The sequence below is a fragment of the Acomys minous genome, assembly GCF_964271855.1.
Source record: "Acomys minous genome assembly, chromosome: 9".
Taxonomy (NCBI): Eukaryota; Metazoa; Chordata; class Mammalia; order Rodentia; family Muridae; genus Acomys; species Acomys minous.
In genome coordinates, this window is record NC_140490.1 from 65,745,451 (window position 1) to 65,767,035 (window position 21,585).

Sequence of the window (21,585 nt, forward strand, 5' to 3'; positions counted from 1 at the left end):
TAGCTCCAAATTACTCTAAAACTTAAAGATTAACTAAATAAGTTTGAATTGTAGTAATCCTTTGCATTTAGGGAAATCATTTTAAATATCTTAACTGTTTTTTAATAGCAAACAAAATTTTAGTCTTTATAAGTTAGTTTAGACTGAATGATCAAGCTGTCTGATGATCCTGTACTTATTCAGGAGATCTATCATGTTCACATATAATTTTCATCAATTTTGATGATATCTACAGCTTTTTTTCTCCTGCGGAAACAAAGGAAAACCTTCTTTTCAAATGTAACATATACTCTAGTTTCTTTTCTGAGGTCAACATATCTTTTAAATATACAGGCTAAAATAATTCAACAATTTTTTAGTTACAGCTTGAATAGTATGTGGTGTTCTTGATAATATCTTTTAATATTTTTCTCAGAAGCATTCTTCATTTTATTGTTTGCTTCTTTGTTTGGAGAAATGTTAATCTGTGTTTTCTATGATTAGAACAAATCACATCCCTATAAATTCATGGAAATATAGCCATATATGTCCTTAGTTTTTCTACTTATCTTTCTAGTCCTATACATTTTACCAATCTTGCACTTTGGTTGACCCGAAATAAAGTTCTCATCCCTAGAAGGAGAATATTTACCTTCTGAAGCAGCCAATCTGGGTGCTAAGCTTGTAGAAAATTATTGTTATGTCTGCTTCTGTGTCTACTACTCAATTCCAATGCCATTTATTTGTGTTGTCAGCTTACACCTCTGATCAAGTATAGCAGTTTGCCAAACTACTTGTTTTCTAGACTCTCTTGAATTTTTTGTTTTATTTACTAAAGCCATTCTGTTCTTGATTACATCCACAGCAATGTCATTTTTAACGAAAAGCATTAAATCTTTTAATTGCTCTGTGAATGAGTTTCTCCTATGCTCAGAGAGAATGATTGAATCCAGTTTGATATCAGGGCCTGTGGGAGGTCACCTTGGGCATTTCCTGATGGCAAAGGATTACCTTGCTTAACCTTTGTTGATATTCAGTCAATAGTCCAATGTGGGCCTTTTCCACATCTTCTGCATGCTCCAGAAGCCTGGGGCCATCTTTTTTGTTGTTGTTGTTGTTTTCATTGTCTCTAGGAAAACAAAATACACATTGTCTCTTGAATAGCCTTTCCTACAATCCTTTTTCGAATGGCCTTGCTTATCACAATTAAAACACCTGCCATTTTACTTTTTCTAAGTCTTTTAGAAATTACTTCTATCAGTTTAGCATCATAAGCACAAGATCTAATATCAGCTGTATCTCAAATTTATTCATCTATTGGTGCTGATCTTGTTTTTAAATGTCTAATCACTCTTTTGTATTCTGAATTAGCATTTTCCAAAGCTAAAGATTTGATTAGTATTCTCTTGACTTTGAATCTGATATTATTCTATTTACAGTTGAAATCAATCCTTGCAAAAAAATCAATGAGGGATAATTTTGGGCCTTGTACAATTTTAGTAAACCTCTGAGAACTTTTTCTTGATTCTCCAACCTTATCCAAACATTTAAAGCTGGTAGATAGCATAATCCCAATATATGATCCTCAAATTCAAACTGCCTATGTAGATCACAATAGGATGAATTCATACCATAGAAAATGATGACAATCTTAAGTATCCTCAAGTCCTATATGACTATAAGGTTTTATTTAATTTCTGCATAACCTTGGGGGTACATATTGTCTCTTGGTATGTCTTATATAGTAACTGGATAGACTAAGGTAGGTTTTTATAACAAGCCCATGCTACTCCCTTTCAGTTTCTTGATGTCATGGCTTGGTAGGCTCCTGTCTAAATTTCTCTATCTGTATCTGAGAACATTCTTTCTTCTTGTGTTTTATCAATGTGCTTTTCATATTTTTTTTTCTTTTACCTGTACAGCTTTTTTCTTTGCTTGATTACAGAAAGCCATATGCCTATGAAGGAAAAAATGATAATAATCATAATTGGTATTGAGTCCACTACAGTTATGCTGCTTAGCTTTTCATTTTCTGTTTCTATTTTCAATCAATCTAGAGCAGGACTAAACAGTGTCCTAAACCTTTCCATTATGACTCTTCCCATCCTTAGCCCTTTCCTTGAAAACTTCCCAGATGACTTATCATATCTTATGGCTATTCATTTTGCCTGCAATTGGAGTGATTTCTCTGTCTGTGGGGTCTTGCCACAAGTTGTAGCCCCAAAATATTGTTACATAAAAAAAGAAGACTCCAGCCATTCAATTTTATCAATGAAGACTCAGGAGTCAGATACCGTGGTGAAACCCTGCTATCTCAGAGAGGCAGAGAAAACAAGCAGATGACCTTCCTATTCAGTGGATGTCCGAGAAGGAAAAAAAAAAAAAGGCCTTACTTCTAAGCTCATATCACAGAAAGAATGAAGCAAAAGTTTCATTTCCTTCTCCACACTCGCTTAAATACCCTTCCACTAGATGCTCTTTCCCTTTTTACTCCTTGTCTTTTCACTCCTTTTTACTCCTTTACTTCCTACACCCCTTGAACTAGGATTACCTTTATTTAATCCTGTGTATAGAGATTTTTCAGATTAAAGGTGTGTATTAGAGATGTGTAACATGAAACAAAAACAGTTTTATTCCAGTTCACAATCTCAGGTTTCACACTGCAATCAAATATTCTGCAGAAGATCGATCCTATAGCAAACTTAATTTTAGTTTTTTCAGTTTGGTCCATACTGAATTCCTTATGGATGTCCCACTTTACACTCCCACTAGTAACCCCCTTTACTACATACTTACCACTCTTTGCTATCATTTGCCTTATTAGTTTTTTCTATTCGCACCAATGCAAAGTAAAATATGAAAGTATTTTTAATTTACATTTTGCTGTTGGCTAGGTATTGAACATTTTTACATGTTTCTCAACCACTTTTATTTCATTTTTGAGAAATATCTATGTAGTTCCATGTCTCATATTTTTAAATAGGTTACTTGTTTGTTTCAAAGTTCAATTATTTTTAGTGATTTGATTTTCCAGTATACTAGATCTCTGCCAAACGTATTTGAAAAAGTTGACCAGACCCTATTGTTGGAGACATCATATATTTTTATAAAAGAACATGGAGAAACTTATATAATACTCAGCTGGATCCTTTACCACTACTGGCCAGTGTTTTCACCCTGAAGTTTCTGTAAGTCCTACAGATTAGGAAATAAATCAACCTTCACATACAGCTATTGACCCTAAGAACTACAATAATGATGTGTGTAAGATGTACCCACTGTCACACATGGCACAAAAGCCAGTCAAAATCTCATCACAGAGGAAGGGATATTTGCCCAAATGTCTTACACTTCACCAGAAAACTTTGCAACAGATAGCTTCCAGGTGAGAAATAATCAGTTTTCTGAAGTGTTGTATCACTGGATATATCAACCAAACTAGAACAGTTTGGAACAGGATAATTACTCTAGACAAACTATGTTCTATTTGGGGGTTTGTTATTACTCTGTACCCTTTTTAGTGAGAGGCACAACATGAATGTGGATGTGTGGCACATGAGAGAATAGCTTGGAGTTGTTGAAAGAGGATACATTATATGACCAAATAACTTGTGTGCAATTCTAAAGCCATATAAAAGATAAAGGGTAAATTATTTTAGACATCTGCCTTTAAAAAATACTCCACTTAAGTCACTGTTCAAACTTTAAAGCTTTTTCCTAGGTCTAAGACCAAGAGGGACCTCCTCTTCAGTCTTAGATCTAGCAGCGGGGAATAGAGTGAAAGTGGGGTGGGGGGAGGAACTGAGGATACAAGGGATGGGATAAAAACTGAGTTTTAATCTGAATAAATTAATTAAGTAAAACAATATAAAAGCTTTAAAGCTTTCTAGATCCTTTTTTGTACAGTATTGTCTTATCTATTCTGGGTGTTTTGGGTTTCCATATGAAGTTGAGGATTGTTCTTTTAAGGTTTGTAAAGAATTGTGTTTGATTTTGATGGGAACTGCAATAAATCTGTAAATTGCTTTTGGCAAGATTGCCATTATTACTATGTTGATCCTACCAATCCATGAGGATGAAAGATACTTCCACTTTCTGTTATCTTCTAGGAAGTTCTTACAAGGAACTACTCAGAGAACTAGGAAGATCTACAGGGAGTGATTTACGCTATTGCATTCTTGACCAGGGGCTAGGATGAGTGAGATAAGGATGAGTGGGGTCTGACTTTTCATGTACTCTGGTGCCTCATATTTGACCACGGCCCCTGAATGGGGAGACCTGGTGGCACTCAGAGGAAGGATAGCAGGCTACCAAGAAGAGAGTTGATAGCCTATGAGCATTTGCAGGAGGAAGAAGTCCACTTCAATCACAGTCATAGTGGAGGGGAGTAAGGGGAAAATGGGAGGGAGGGAGGAATGGGAGGAAACAAGGGAGGGGATAAACATTGAGATGTAATATGAATAAATTAATAAAAAAAGTATAGATCCTATTGACCTTGCCCTATATATGTTCCTGCTAGTCGGCAATAAAGTGAATCTTGATCAGAAATTTCCTGACTTGAATCATTATTTCTCAGGAGAAGGAAAGACAGACTAAGACAGAAAGACAGACACTTGCACATGCACACAAACACACACAGTCTAGAACTTTAATATTTTGAGTCTTTTTTCCCCCTTCAGCAAATGTATCCCTTAACTCAAGTCACAGGTATATGAGAATTTACTGTATGAAAATAATCCTCTCTGGGAGATATGAGCAGATATCCACTCACACCAGATAGAGTAATACTGGTAGAACAAAGTAAGGGGAACAGCAAGTTCCATATTTGGCAAACCAGTGATATTAGTAAGCTTGAATGCAATAGTGTGAGTGGAAGGTGGTAGACTGAAGAAATGACAGAAGGAGACTTATATCTTGCAAATCTCTGCCCAGGCTGGATGACACCTTGGAGCAGCTAGAAACCACAGCATGATGTCCTATGCCAACAGCTCAGAAAGCTGTGTTGTTCATTTTACTGTCAGTCTGATGAATCTAAGACCTCAGTTCCTTCAGCAACTTCTCTGCTTTCTCCAAGGAGAACTGCTGATCTGATAGTTTAGCTCAGCTTGTCTGGAAGTGTCTCCCAGTAGTCTTTGCAGCATTTTGATTCAGTCTGGATATAGGACTCTTCTGTATGAGAAACATTTCAGAGTTCTCCTGAAGTTGTGGAGTTGGTTTCAACCTTAGCTATGTGAGGTTCCCAAAAGGATGGAACTTTTCACGTCTCTTTAGGACATTTGTTTCACATACCTTTTATCAATCTTTTTCTCAAAAAACTTCTCACCAAGATGGAAGAATTTACTTTTAGTGAAAATACCTGAGCATCAGCTGTTTTACTTCATAGAACTCCACATAAAGTATGCTCTAAAAAGATGATCTTTCCTAGTTCCATTCATTTGCCTGCATATTCAGGATTTCCTTGTTTTTAATGACTGAGTAGTATTTTGTTGTGTAAATGTACAACAGTTACTTTATCCATTTTTCAGTCAAGGGATATCTTAGTTGTTTCTATATTCTGGCTAATATGAAGAAAGACTTCTATGAACAAAGTTCAGCAAATGTCCTTGTTGTATTGTGGAGCATGATTCACATATATGCCCATGTTGGTATAGTTGAGTTTTATTACAACATTATTTCAAATTTTCGGGGAAAGCACTAGATTTCCACAGTGGTTGTACAAGTTTTCACTCCAACCAGCAATAGAGAAATGTTCCTTACCGACATTGCTGTCACATGAATTTTTCAATCTTAGCCATTCTAATAGGTGTGAGATGGAATCTCAGTGTTTTTTTTAATTTGCATTTCCCTGATGATAAGGACATTGAACATATCTTTAAGTATTTCTCAGCCATCCAATGTTCTTCTGTTAAGAATTCTCTGGTTAGATCTGTACCCCACTTCTTTTGTTTTTGTACACCATTTCTTATTAGGATTATTTGGTTTGGTAGTATTTAATTTATTGATTCCTTTATATATTTTGGATATTAGCCCATTGTCAGCTGTAGGGTTGGTCAGATCTTTTCCCAATTTGTAGACTGTCATTTGTTCTATTGAAAGTGTCCTTTACCTTACAGAATCCTTTCATTTTTATGGCATCCCATTTATTACTTGTTGACCTTAGAGCCTGAGCTCTTAGTGTTCTGTTCAGGAAATTGTCTCTTATGCCAATGAGTTCAAGACTATTCACCACTTTTTTTCTCTGAAAGATTTAGTGTATCTTGTTTTATGTTGAGGTATTTAATCCACTTGGACTTTAGTTTGGTGCAGGGTGATATATATGGATCTATATGCATTTTTCTACATGTAGACAACCAGATCTTCTTAAAACGAGGTCAATGGGTTTCCTGAGAATGACACATGGCTATTCTAGGGCCTATATAACTACACACACTTACCTACAATCATATGCATGAAGACAGAGAAACTCCTGTGATCACTTCAAGTCAAAGGATCTAATTATATTTGGTTAAACCTGTTCATCAAATATGCATGGTAACAGTTGCTGCCCTGACCTTACATCAGAACAGCAGGGAATATTTACCAACTTAAAGGATTTCCCTGAAAATAACCACAGGGATAGTTGGTCATAAATTTTCCTCATGGTGGGTTTTCAGGAAAACTGTTTATTTCCAGATAGATCCTTAAACCAATAATATCAGTTTCTCTGATTTCAGCAGAAATCAAGTCTATTTAAAAAGCAAAATGAGCTTGATTTGTTCTTTACCAACTGACTGAATTAGAAGAAAATGCAAAGCATAAATTTCTCCTTCCACCTGTGCCCATGGAGATCCTACAGCTTCTGAAGTTACATAGGGCAAAGGTTAGATCATGTCTAAGTATGAGTGTGATGCTGAGAATCTGTCCTCATCTTGCAGGTTAGGTGCTTGACCCCACATTGCTCCTGCTGACTACTCCAGACAAACATTTTAGGGATATGAGAAATTAAATACTCTTAATTTTCACTGTTCAACTCTGGATTGACAGAGGATAGAAGCTTTATATCTCTTTTTGGACATTGCTCCTGAGCCAAAATGCTATATAACTGATGAGTACATTATAATTTTTCAATGAAGAAATAGTGACAGTTTAATAGCCAAAGATCAGAGCACAGTACTTTGGTTAGAATGTACACTTAGAAATTAGAAACCAACAGCAGGATAGTAGTTAACATAGAAGAGGTTTTAGATCACCCAAGTACTGAAGCAATCAAGATGAGATATGGAAAAAAAGTATGTTTTTGAAGCTAAATGACACATTGATGATTTGAGGTCAAAAAAGTACTAAGATATCAAGGAATCCTGTGATAACGAGTTATCCAGATTTATAGCCTGTTGCTTCAGTGTGAGGTCTAAGCAAACTTATGTTATTGAATGTAATTGCAAAATAACAATCTCAAACATATCTTTGGCCTCTCAAAATAAGAAGAGTTGGTCAATAAACAACCTAGAGGCATCAGATTCCTGTAGTACCTGTCTTGGCCCTTTAAGGGAGCTGCGGGGAAAAGTGAGTGCAGCAGAAACAAGCAGGATGTGGCCCTGCTGTTGCCACAATGTACCTAAGTATCCCCTCAACTACATTCCTATATTTAAAGGGAGAGTACAATGCAACATAGCAAGATGAGCAAAATAAGGTTAAAGGAGAATGATTGTATATTATAAATAGAATAGTTCCTTCTATCCATCTTCACATAATCAACTTGCTCTCTTAATAGTTCACCAGCCAAGGACAATACGTGCAGTAAACTTTGAACCCCTACCCAGATCTAGCCAATGGACAGGATATTCTCCACAGTTGAGTGGAGAATTGGGTCTGACTTTCTCACATACTCTGGTGCCTCACCTTTGACCATGTCCCCTGGAGGGGGAGACCTGGTGGCATTCAGAGGAAGAATAGCAAGTTACCAAGAAGAGACTTGATACCCTATGAGCATATACAGGGGGAAGTGGTCCACCTCAATCAGAGTCATAGGGGAGGGGAGTAAGGGGGAAATGGGAGGGAAGGAGGAATAGGAGGATACAAAGGATGGGATAACAATTAAGATGTAATATGAATAAATTAATAAAATATATTTTAAAATAAAAAATAGTTGATAAGCCGTGATGCTTTTTATTCTCTAGAAGACTTTGTTAAATTTTATTTGTATGTTTACAGATTCTTTATATCAATAACATTTTGCAATATGTCTAAGCTGTCTACCATTTCTAATTGCTGTATGGAATAGTACTATGCTCTAAATGGCATAATGGCCTTGTAAACCACCTTGCAAAGCAATAAACACGGTATTGAAAATACAATTATAAAGGGACTCATCTGGCACGGAAAAGAAATGCAAGACTTACAAGTTAATTGAAGTCCCAGTGTTCAATGTCAGTTTCTTCTCTAGAAATTTTTCACAGGAGACACATGATACCAAAATTTTGTACATGATGCTATCATTGTTGATTTGATTACATAGCAGAAAGAAATGGTTTGACAAAATAGTGAAGAAATTGAATATGATGGGTAAATCAAGTGACAAAATTGAGCTTCTAATATTATAAAATCTACTACAACTTGGAATGTGTTTTATGATTCCATCAGTCACTATACAGAATAATTTAGGGGAACTTAATAAGATATTAAAACTCAGTGATATGATAAGGCCATCAGCAAACATGGCAAAGTGTGGCAAGTAGAGAAAGGATAGCATAGCAGTTATTATTACAACTAACAGTTATCTGATTTGTTTAAAGTCTCAAGCCACATAAAGCAGTCAATGTGTTATATTATAAGATATAAAAATAAGGTGCATAAAGTATTATGATATCTATCCTAAACATTTGTGTTTAGACCTGTTGGTTACTAGAATTGTTACCTAGTCCATTGAGAGAAACATTTTTCAGGGTTGGTGGTTGGTGAAAGCAATTTGAGTTTACTGAAAATAGTCTAGAATAACTGATTTTTATAGAGATAGAGAGGTCCACTGATCATATAATTGTTGAAAACATTGTTATAATCAGAAACATGCAGAAATATGAAAGGCTTAAAATCTTCAACTAAGGAGGTGCATTGGGAGCAACTTTTACTCTTCATTGACTAATCAATGAACAGTGATGGCCTTACTGATTTGGAGAATGACCTGAACACTAAAGATCGTATGGGGGAAAAACAGTATGACACATATTGAGGCATAACTGTGGCAAATGTAAAAAGGATGTCTGTAAATCCTGAGGGGAAAATGATCATAATCAATAGATATTGATTAAATCTGCCCCCCAGCTGTGCTTGGTTCTGGGTATAGTCTGGTAGCATATATAGGAGGTGGAAAGTTGAATTAAGACATCACTCAGTTGATCTGCTTTCCTCTGTTGGAGAACACACTGCGGTGGGTCTTCTCAGAGATGCATGTGTCTTTGACTCTCCCAGGCTCTGGTAAGTTGCCATTTATCCATGTACCTCTAAGTAAACCTTAATAATGCATAAATGTTAAAGATGTGTTAGAAATGTATATTTTTGTTAGTGTCATCTAGCTTGCATCTTTCGAGAATTGATATTTGATTGTTTTTCCTATATACAAAAAGGAACAGAGCAGAAAGGACTTTCTATATTCTACTTGCTCAATTAATTTTGAGATCAGTGTTTTTTGAAAGGATTTCTCCATGTGTTGTAGACACATGACAAATCTCAGAGTTACTTTCATTGTCTTTATTAACAAGAGAGACAGGGACATGTTTCTATCATGTAAAGAACCCTAGCTGTTTGACCCCTTGCAGAACAAAAAATAATACAACTTAAAAGGCTCAATTTACATTATTGATAAATTAGGCTTTATTGAGAACACAAAAATTAACTGAATGATCCAATTGCTTCAATCACAGAAACTGCAAGTTGTAATTAATTTAGGTGTTAAGCTTGAATATATACTTACCGAAATAAACTGAGTAAACTATCAAATCCCCTAAGACTTATATGTCGTTTAGGAAATATTCAAGGATAAACAATTAGTTCCAATATTAATGTGTTTAAGACAATGAAAAAAGGTAAGTCAGGGGCAGTGGCACTTCTGTAATCCCAGCACACAGTAAGAAAGAAGCACAGAGATCTCCGTGAGTTCGAGGCCAGCCTGGTCTACAAAATGAGACTAGGAATCTCAAGACTACATTGAGAATACTGTCCCCCCCCCCCCAAAAAAAAGGGAAGTGAGAAAAAAAAAGAAAGGGAGGAAATTAGGAAAGAATGAAGGGAGGAAAAATGTAAACAAAAAGAAAATAAAAGGCAACCATAAATTCTTGATGACTTCAAATATGTGTGGATAATGACTTGAACTCTCTAGCTCATGGTTAGTCAAAGCTCCAAGTGTTGGCGCACTTGAGAAGCTCATTTGGAGCAAATGCAAACAGTGACATGCCTCTGACATGAAACACTCTGTGCTGGAGAAATTTAACTATTTCTCTGTCATTTCCCAGCTTCAAAAATGAATACTGTATTATGTAATAGCAAACCAAATCACGTGGTGGAGGACCCTAAGTACAGACAACATTCTAACATAATTTGACTGTTGCCAATATAATATGTATAGATCATCTCAGTTTCTTTCTTGACACCAGGAATGTACCTGTTGCTGCTCCTGTCAAATCTGCTCCTTTGGGAGCACGTGGCCTCCAAACCAAGTACCTCTGTTTCCATTGAAGACCTGTATCATCGTGTGGTTGAACAGTCTCATACCACATATATCATGACTGCAGATATATATAGTGAATTTGTAAGTAATATCCTCACTTCTGGATTCTTTTCTAAAAGGGTTTTCAAATTTCTAAACAGTAATTAAGACGGGATGTATCATGTTTTCGTGTCCAAATAACTCAGTTTTACATGTAATACAAAAAAATCAAATAGTGAAATGTGGGATGGGCAGAATGTGAAGGTCTGTAGAATCTCACAAATTTGAAAATAATTATATAATAATTGAAGCGTTTCCATGACTAACAGATCCTCTTGTACTGAACTTCTTCACTGGAAAGTTTCTCTTCACTGGATTCCTACGCATGGGTTCTGTCTTCATGGGCAAAACAAAATATGTTCTATCCTCCTGAGGGATGCAAGTCATCCGTTAGGGATCTGAAAGTGAGGAAACAAGGCTATTTTCCATTGAAATTTGTGTATATGGATTATATATCCCTGTATTTAGAAAGAATATATATTCCTGTTGTTATTTACCCTCGCTAGTTTTTCTTATATTCCTTATTCTTCGAATCTTTCAGGAGTATAACATTTCTAAGAATTCTTTATCTCCTGTAAATTCTTTGATACTTAAAATTAGGTAATTTGCCAGGCTTGGTGGCGCTTGCCTTTAATCCCAGCACTCAGTAGGCAGAGGCAGGCGGATCGCTGTGAGTTCGAGGCCAGCCTGGTCTACAAAGTGAGTCCAGGATGGCCAAGGCTACATAGAGGAACCTTGTCTCAAAAAACCAAAAAAAAAAAAATTTAGGTAATTTGTATTTTCTTAATAAATATCTTTTGCACGTACATTCCTCATGCCATTTATATGGAAACATTAAACATTTTGTAAATTTTTATTTCACTCATTGCTGACTATTTCCCTAAAATATGCTTGGAATTAAATGATTAATTGTTCACTGTATCAACAGTAAAGAGGCCTACATTTATCATAAACTCTTTGGTACAGACACTATGATATTTCAGAGCAAATTTCTAAAGGAACAATTTCTTCTTTAAAATAAAACACATCACTTTGTAGCCTTCACTTACCAGGAAACTGCGACAGAGGACAGGACATTCTAGTGGGACTCTAGATGAGAGAATCATGGGAGAAAGGCAAAGTAGTAGGACCTAGAGGGTCCTAGAAACCTACAAATAGAACATTATGATAGGCAGATTTGGGCCCAGGGGTCCCACTCAAACTAGGCACCAGACAAGGACAATACAGGCGGCAAACCTTAAACCCCTACCCAGATCTAGACAATGGACAGAACACTCTCCACAGTAGAGTGGAGAGTGGGATATTACTTTCTCACACACTCTAGTGCCTCACCTCTGACCATATCCCCTGGACGGGGAGACCTGATGGCACTCAGAGGAAGGACAGCAGGTTACCAAGAAGAGACTTGATACCCTATGATCATATAGAGGGGGAGGTAATCCCCCTCAGGAACTGTCATAGGGGAGGGGAATAAGGGGAAAATGGGAGGGAGGGAAGAATGGGATGATACAAGGGATGGGATAACCAATGAGATGTAACAAGAATAAATTAATTAAAAAAAACACTTTTAAAAAAAAGAAAGAAAAATAAGATATTTGTAAAATTAGATAAGTAATAATATTTCTATTACACTCACACAAAATCCTAGAAAATTGATACTTGTGGACATAGTAATTGGGCATTTGGAGGGATCTTATTGCTTTCTTTCCAAACAATAACATTACCAAAGACAATAAGAAGGAATATTAAGGAGAGGCAAATATTGGGGGCAATAAACTGGATTGTATATGTAAATGAAAGAAAAAGGTAGCCATTTATTGTTTGAATTTTGGTGTAGTTCTTAACCTTTAGGGTTTATCCAATGCAATGGTCTTATAGTTGTGCCTTTTTCTATTCAATTCTGAAACCCCAACTGAAATACAACTATTATTTTCTTCCAGGATTTGAATTTTGCCAAGAAGAGTTGGTTAACAGGCAGGATGCCTGCTCTGTGCCACACTGCCTCCATCCATACACCAGAGAATAGTGAGGAAGTCCATGAAACAAAAGTAGGTCTCCCCCCTGGTTTTATTCAAAATGTAATGCTATCCAAGTTCTAGCTGTGCTGTATATAATTACTAAGACCATAAGAGGTGGGATAATTTCAGACCCAACAGCCAAAGGAACATGCAACTGTCAGAGAAGAACCACATCACACAGGTGCTAACTTTGGCACTATATCAAATGCCTGCCAATTCACACTTTCCCTGAGTTGTGGTCGTCCACATAGAAGACTATTTTCAGTAAGTCGAAGGACTTACTTCGACTTGTCCCTGGGAAGTTTTTATCTCAGCTGGATACTTATTGTTGAATATATTCACAGGCATATAGAGTAAAGACAAACCAGTTGTTTTTATGGAGTAACACTGGGTGGTCTTCCTGTGACAGTCTTTTACTAAACTGAGCAGGGTGTCATTTCTTCCTATGTTTCTCAACTCTATGGGACCTTCTCCTGTTCCCTCATTGTTAGTTCAGTTCCCTCTGACTGGTCTTCCTTCCACTACATCTTAACTGAAACTCAGCTTAACAAGTGGCTCCTCTATAGACTATATCAAGTTAATCAGCATGACTTCCATTTTGATGAGAACATCATAACTCTGCAAAAGATTAATGTATATCTGATGTTATGATCTCTTCCCTCTGATACCTGTCATAAACATCAGAATTTGATTTACATATAAGCAAAATGTACATCCTTCTCACACACATAATCTGTCCTCTAGTCATGCTTGTATTATTAAGACGCGTAACTTTAATACAGATGGTCACATAAATAAAGTATGACTATAATCAAGAAAAATGGAAGAAAATATTTGTATACATTTACTTTTCTAGACAGTACAAATAGCACACTGTTGGCATTGAAACATTTAATGATGACAAACAATCTCTAATATCATCACTTTTGAGAAGACAATAAAGTGAGGCTGCAAACTGTATGCAGACATTGTCCCTTGCATGCTAAGTAAGAATTTACCCTAAATTTCATGCATGTCATGCAATTAGTCTTAGTTATTATTGTACAGTTCTCCCAGCATCATGTTAGCTATCAGAATTGGGCTGTCCATTCCATTCATTAATGTAAGCATTTTTTGAAATTCTGATTGAATTTCTGTCTTTTTAAAATTTTATGTTTTTGTTTGTTTATTTATTTATTGACTTTACATCTTGGTCCAAGACCCATCCCTCCATTGTTCCCATCCTGACCCTACGTCCTCTCTCTCATCACCCATCCCCATTGCTCAGAAAAAGGAAGCCCCCTCCCTCCTACCTACCCCAGCTCATCAAGCTAAATCAGGACTGAACATGTTTTCTTCCCCTATAGCCTTCAAGTCAGAATCACCAGTGAGTAGTAAATAAAAAGAGAGCAAGAGAGTCCCTGTCCGAAAGAGCCACCACCTTCCTTGCTAATTAACCCATGTTAAGCCTGAGCTAGTGATCAGCTACATCTGTAGGAGGCCTAGGTCCAGTCCTTGCAAGGCCTTGGCTGGTTCTTCAGTCTAAACAAGACACTCAGGGCACTGGTTAGATGGCTCTGTTGGACTTCATGTGAGACTCCCCTCAGATTCAAGTTCTCTTCTTCTTTTGCCCCACTATTCTATAAGGCTCCCTACATATTGCCCAATGTTTGGCTAGGAGTCTCAACATCTCTTTCGAGGCACTGCTGGGTTTCTCAGAGGAAAACTATGCTTGACTTGCATCTGAACGCATAGCAGAGTATTGTTAATAACGTCAGAGGGTGGCTCTCTCCCATGTGGTGGGTATTGGGCTAGGCCAGGCATTTGTTAGACCTTTCCCCAATCCCTGCTATATCCTCTTTATCTTTATCCCTACACACCTTACAGTCAGGGAGAACTATGAGTAAAAGTCTTTGTGTGGGGGTTGGTGTTCGCTTCCCTACACTAGGAGATGAGTCCAGTTAGAGGGTGTTCTTTTCAGTGTTCACCCAAAATGGAGGTGCGTTCCCCTTTCTCGACATACTCACCAGCATGTGATGTCACTTCCGTGTTTGAACTTATCCATTCCGGCATATGTAAGATGGAACCTCAGAGTCATTTTGAATCTCATTTCCCTGATAAGTAAGGACACTGAGCACTCCTTTAAGTGCTTCTTGGTAATTTGAGCTTCCTCTGTTCTAAATTCTCTATTTAGTTCTCTGCCGCATTTTCTATTGTGCTATTTTATTTGTTGGTGTTAAATATTTTGAATTCTTTATATACTTGGATATTAGCCCTTTGTTAGATGTAGGATTGGTAAAGAACCCTTCTCAACCTGTAGACTGCAATTTCATTCAACTGATAGTGCCCTTGGCCTTACTGAAGCCTTGCTGTTTCAAGAAGTACTGTTTGGATTTCTTCTTATTCTTTATTTTCATAGCCTATAAGATTCCTCACAGACATCATAGTAAAAATCTAATAAAAATTTAATTTGCATGAATATGTTTTTATGCTAGCACTTAATAGTTCAAATTCCATTATTATTTCTATTGATACCTAGAATTAAAGTTATGCTCTCTAGTGTTTTTCTCCTGCAAGTCAATAGAAAACACCACCTATAGAGCCAAAGGATTATGAATCATGCAAATATAGGAAAAGGAGAATTTTGACAACCATGTTTTCTAAAGTTCTTCTGTTTTAATATTCAACAATAATCAGAAATTCTCAAGTAAAAATATGAGAAAGAAATTTGACTCGCTACTGTAGTAATTATTTGCACTGACAGTGTTGGCATCTATGTTATGAGAGTCCTGTGTTTGTACACCTACTGAGCTTTTTAACAGTTGTTTCTCATAGACAGGGCAAGCAATCAAACAGATCAGGTTTAACAGGGACAAGTGTTAGAAAGTAGAAAAATACAAAAGATCATCATTCAGACGAAATTACTTTTATTTAGCAAAGTGGATTTAAGATGGGGAAATGTATATGTATGTAATGTTTACATAGCATGAAATTATTAACATACATTATTAATAAGAAACCTATACTGTAGTTTGCCTCCTTTGTGAGAAAGCCCCAGGTGTCTAAGTGCACAGCTCTATGTCATGTAGTTTACGCGAATGTCCAATCATATTTTCTTAGACTGAAGACCTCCTGATATCAATTGCCAATATTACCCGTGCCTGGATAAGACCACTGAAATACCTGGCATCTGAACTGGCTGCTCTTCCTGGAGCTTCTGCAGTTATGCTGAAAAAAGTCAGTGATTTGAAGGAAAGAAATGCTGACCTTCTGATGGGACTAAGGACCATACTTGGCAGGGTGAGCTGTTTCTACACATGTCTTTGTTGATCCGATGCACACAATGGTTGAATTGTGTGATAAATAAAGAATTTTGAGATACGCAAAACCAAGGCTATTTAAGGAGAAGCCCACAGAACAGAGATCTCCACAGGAAATAGCCTACCTAATTATGAATATTTTATGGCAATCAATGTCTGCACCTTAATAGATTAAATGAAATGTGCTTCTCATGTAGAAGGATTAAATAAAGTACATAAGATATGAGAATACATTTATTGAAAAGAAAAAAAGGATCAGGATGCTCTACCAGACCTAATGTTGTATGAAGGACACATCAGGCGAGGTACCGAGAGCATGGGAAACTCTCCAAAGTCAAAGAATTAATATAGCCTTTCTCTGACCTTCATTAATTCCATATACACATCCAAATCCCACCCTGCTTGTCTATGTGTCTATATATACCTCATCTGAGATCAGTGGCATATCAGAAAATATTTATGCCGCTCTTCAAGTTATGCTTTGGTGCCTAAGGCCTCTAGAGTAAGCATAAGAGATTCTCACTAAAATATTATAATACTCTATTTTTTTCAAAGTTAATTAAAAATTTCCAAGGAGATGTCTCATGCGTGTAACTGCCTTTGGGGTAATTGTGAGGAGCTGAGACCATTACAGAATTTATGTCAAAAGAATGGTGTGGTATTTTCTCTTTGTAATGCACAGACTAAGGAGTCAGCTTAAGGGGATTTGTGGTTAGTTCCATGTAAAAATGAGAGCAAATGCCTCAGAAAAGTACAATAGAAGTCACTTGTGGAAATAAACCTCAAATTACTGCTGACATCCAAATCGTACCCATTGAAAAGTATAAACAAATACAGTTATGTACACACACACACACACACACACACACACACACACACACACACACACTACCCACCTTACCACCACAATTCAAACACTCATGAACAGAAATGAGAAGCAATTTGCACTGGACCAGGGGGGATGACATATATATATATATATATATATATATATGTGACTCCCTTTCTTGTGTGAGTAACCACACTGTAGTTTCCGAATTTGTGTCCAAAAAAGAAAAATGATGCTGTAAAATCTCTTTGTAATTTTAGCAGAAAGAAGGCAGACAAGGAGAACTGCCATGAGTTCCATGTAGAAGTAAATGCAGCCTTTTCAAAAATCAAGGGAGAAGTATCTGGAACTAACATTACCTAATGTTGTCCTCTGATATCCAACATCATGTCCATATAAGTACATATACATATAATCCATGTGCAAGTACAAATTTACATACCTGCACTGATTTTTAAAAAGTGTTAATGAAATCCTGCTGGTAATCAGGTCAGTGATAGCTGTCTGTTTGATGTTTAGATGAATATTAAGCCTGGATTTGCTGTAAAAGGATACCCTACCTGGCCTGTACTGAAAGACTTGAAGTCATCTGATGAAGACACGCGCCTTTTTGCCTTTTATAACACTTTCCGCTGCCTGAGAAGGGATATGCATAAGGTTGACAGTTTTCTCAAGGTCTTGAGGTGCCGAATCGTCTTTAATAATGAATGCTGAGTGTACATCCATGCAATGTCCTGCTGATATGGTCTTTGTTGGAGTAGAGTTTCAATGCTTTTATTTTTTGTCTTTTTTATGTGTTGCTCCCATTGCATGCATAGCAACAATGGGATTCTTCTTATAAAATAAAAGATTTTTTAAACCAGGTTCAAGGTGAAATTTAAGAAAATCTCTTGTTTGCATTTAATATAATATTGGCCCAGGCTCTTGTTATGCGCATGTAAAGTTTTGAAGTTTGACATGAACATAAGACAGCATACAGTTTATTTTAGGTCACAGTCTATGAAGGTAGAGAGGGGAGGACATTCTAGTGAGACTCTAGATGAGAGAAGCATGGGAGAATGGCAAAGTAGAAGGATCCAGAGGGTCCTAGAAGCCTACAAGTAGAACATTATGATAGGCAGATTTGGGCCCAGGGGTCCCGCTCAAACTAAGGCACCAGCCAAGGACAATACAGGCGGCAAACCTTAAACCCCTACCCAGATCTAGACAATGGACAGAACACTCTCCACAGTAGAGTGGAGAGTGGGATATTACTTTCTCACATACTCTGGTGCCTCACCTTTGACCATGTCCCCTGGAGGGGGAGACCTGGTAGCACTCAGAGGAAGGACAGCAGGTTACCAAGAAGAGACTTGATACCCTATGAACATATACATGGGGAGGTAATCCCCCTCAGGAACAGTCATAGGGGAGGGGAATAAGGGGAAAATGGGAGGGAGGGAAGAATGGGAAGATACAAGGAATGGGATAACCATTGAGATGTAACAAGAATAAATTAATAGAGGAGAAAAAAATGGAAAAAAAAGAAGGTAGAACACTTAAGTTAGATCCATTGTACCACAAAGAAAGGTATCTGAGGTAGTTTATAAAAGATAACTTTGCTGTGAACAACTTTTAATCTAATGACAAACAATACAAAATAAGTACTATTGAACTACCCCTAAGTACCACTAATTTAACATTGCAAACTGTAGTCATCCTTAAGGTCAACTTAGGAAGAGTCCACATGTTAAAATGTCTGTGGTTCTGTCATAATTTCATCTCACTTGAAGGATATGTGACACTCTTTTTTCATCCTGAAGTTTGAAGGTTACACAGCAATTAAGGCTTAATTTATATATTGTTGAAATTTCAGTCAATTCTGCATATCAATGTTACTTTCTCAGAATTCAGAAGTATAAGTGAAAAACTATGATATATTAAATTTGATAACGAAAGAGTTTTACTGACTAAGTTGCTCTGAGAATAAGAGGGTTCTATTATGGGCACACTGGTGTCCTCAACGTGGGAATGTATCAATGCTTAGAATCTTTAGTATAGCAGGCACCATGTATAGATTCTGTTCTCCCTAACAGAGCTCTGCCATCTGTGACATACTTTATAGTTTGTTTGGATACTCTTCTCCCCCTGAATGCTTATTACAACAAAAAGGGCAGCTCAAAGGACACACAGATAAAATGCTTTTCACATCCAACAGTCCAACTCCAGCAGAAAAGCATGAACATAATTCCAGCACTACTGACATCGTTATGTAGTGTCTACAGATCTTCTCTACGACCTGTATTTACACATTCAGAACTGATCAGAAATGTAATTCTATTCACAGACATTAACCAGTGGAATGTGTGCCATGTGTCCCTTCTCTTGAACCCAAGAGTAGTTTCTCTTTTGACAACCATCTGAGAGTGATAGACATTTTCTACCATCACATTGTATGGTAGTAGCAAGCACTAAAATGATATGATAATCTATGGATTATTCCTAGAGAGGATGATTTACTAAGGATAGCTCAGCTTGTGAAGTCTCTCCAAAAATATGTATGCTGGGGACTAAAGTTGCTGCTTTTTATTCTCAGATGACAGAGGGCTTGCAAATGCTATACCTCGTCTGAATTCTATTCTGGACCTGAAATCCAGAAAAAAAAAAGTGAATGGTTAATCCCAAGACATTTATCCCACTATTAGACCAGTAGGCATGTCTTGGCAATCTGGTTATTTCTGTAGCTCAAAGCACAAATTCTTGAAAAGATATATGATTACTTTTCTCCTGTGGTAAAATGCCTATAGGGTTCCAATAATATGAAAACTAGTCAATAGTAATTAAGTGAATATTAACTCCCAGTCAATATTAACTTTACTATTACATGTTCTTGTCTCAAGTAAGTAATGTATTCATAGGATATGCTACAATTATAACAATGTTGATGTTATAATTAATTTTGTTATAAATCATATTCAAATGAATCTGAGAAATAAATGTAATCTGGATCTTAATCCCAACACAATTCTTCTTAGATACTGAAAAAGCAATCTTAAATTTGGTATGGGAATACAAAGACCAAAGATATTCACTAGATATTGACTAATTAAACTAACAAACAAAACTGCTTAAGGTAGTTCATCTCACTTGAAGGGTATGTGACACTCTTCTTTCATCCTGCAGTTTGAAGGTTACACAGCATTTAAGGTTGAATTTATATATTGTTGATGTTTCAGTCAATTCTGCATATCAGTGTTACTTTCTCAGAATTCAGAAGTATAAGTTATATACTGCAGAGCTGTAGTAATAAAACTATAATGGTACTGGCATAGGAACATACACAGGACCAGTGGATGAGAATCAATTAAAGCACTTTACTATAGTTTTCTAAGTAAAACTAGTTAGGGACGAACATTTTTTTCTATTGAGAGATCAAATTAATTGTATTTTGCTTTCACTCTACGTTACACCATCTATCCTACTGGTTAGAGCAGGGTTTTTGTTGGTTGGTTGGATGGCTTGTGTTTTAATTACTAACCCTCTGCACAAAAGGGTAAGACTTAGTAGAACTCAGTAAGTTTCCTCAGGACCTGATTCAGATAACATAAATGCCCACATGGTAACTCTGTCAGGACAACGTCATCCTCATTTTTCCACACTAAGGAATCAAATTGGCCTCTTATATCTTATCGTAGAGAATTAAAGCAATGACACATTGATAGAAACAGCTTTCAAAGTGACATTCTTCTACACCTTTGTGCCTTCAGTCCCTTGCCTCTAGGAAAACAAATTTGCATGGGAGAACAATAACACAGAATTATTACCAAACGCTGCCTAAGTGAAGAGTGCAATAAAATTTCATCTGTCTGGGTACTCAATGCTAGACTCGTACATGAAGATATTACTAATTTCAGATGGTCGATGTGATATCTGTGCAATACTTTACAAGTTATGAAAATGAAAACTGAAGAAGACTCTAATCAACCTTTATTATAGTATATTTACATATTATATATATTTATATATTGTATGTATGTAAAACAAAGAATGTGAAAGAAAAGAACAGGCTAATGATGATGGGGAAAAGTGTTGTCAAGAGCAATATGCATTGATGGTTAAAATGGATTGCCTTAGGTGAATAAAGCCTAGGACACAGTCTTCCAGATAGCCCTGTGGCACCTCAGTCCATCATCTTCCTACTAACTCATTGTGTTGGACAATTTTACTAACGGTAAACATCAGTGCCAACAGATCAGTTTTTGAAGTGTCTAAGAATGTATCTCTGTCATAATATCTCTTCTTCAATTTTTATTATCATCACATTTTATTAGTGATACTATCTTTTGTATAAGTTGTTTGTCTTAGTATTAAAGCATGGACGAGGAATCATTGTATGTATGCCATGTTTACACATATAAATTGTATGGTAAATCAAACTCTGACTAACATAGAGCATAAGAGGGAAGAGGTCATAACACTTGTACATTAGAGCTATGGGAAAATTAAGACCTCATCAAACAGAGATCAGTCACCCTGAGAAAAAAAAGTAAATTATATGGAAAAGCCACTTATATAAGTGATTTTCACTAATGATATAAGAGAAGACAGAAGAATCAGGGAAGGCTGGGAACATAATAAAGATACTGAAGGGGGACAAAGAAAGTGTAGAAAATGGAAGAGAAATGATGAGTGGTCAGTTTAGTAGTATGCTATAATGTTTTTATTATAATTTTTATTTACTAT

The 21,585-nt window shown here is 36.4% G+C and overlaps 1 protein-coding gene across 1 annotated transcript; it reads left to right on the forward strand.

Annotated features, from left to right (window-relative positions):
• Window positions 1–10,606: 10,606 nt before the first annotated feature.
• LOC311605861 (prolactin-3D4-like) lies at window positions 10,607–17,577 on the forward strand (the record flags this gene model as incomplete). The annotated part of the gene is made up of 4 exons (XM_084796720.1): window positions 10,607–10,759; window positions 12,658–12,765; window positions 15,835–16,014; window positions 17,383–17,577. The coding sequence occupies 4 exons, from the start codon at window positions 10,607–10,609 to the stop codon at window positions 17,575–17,577; spliced, it is 636 nt and encodes a 211-aa protein (XP_084652846.1).
• Window positions 17,578–21,585: the final 4,008 nt, after the last annotated feature.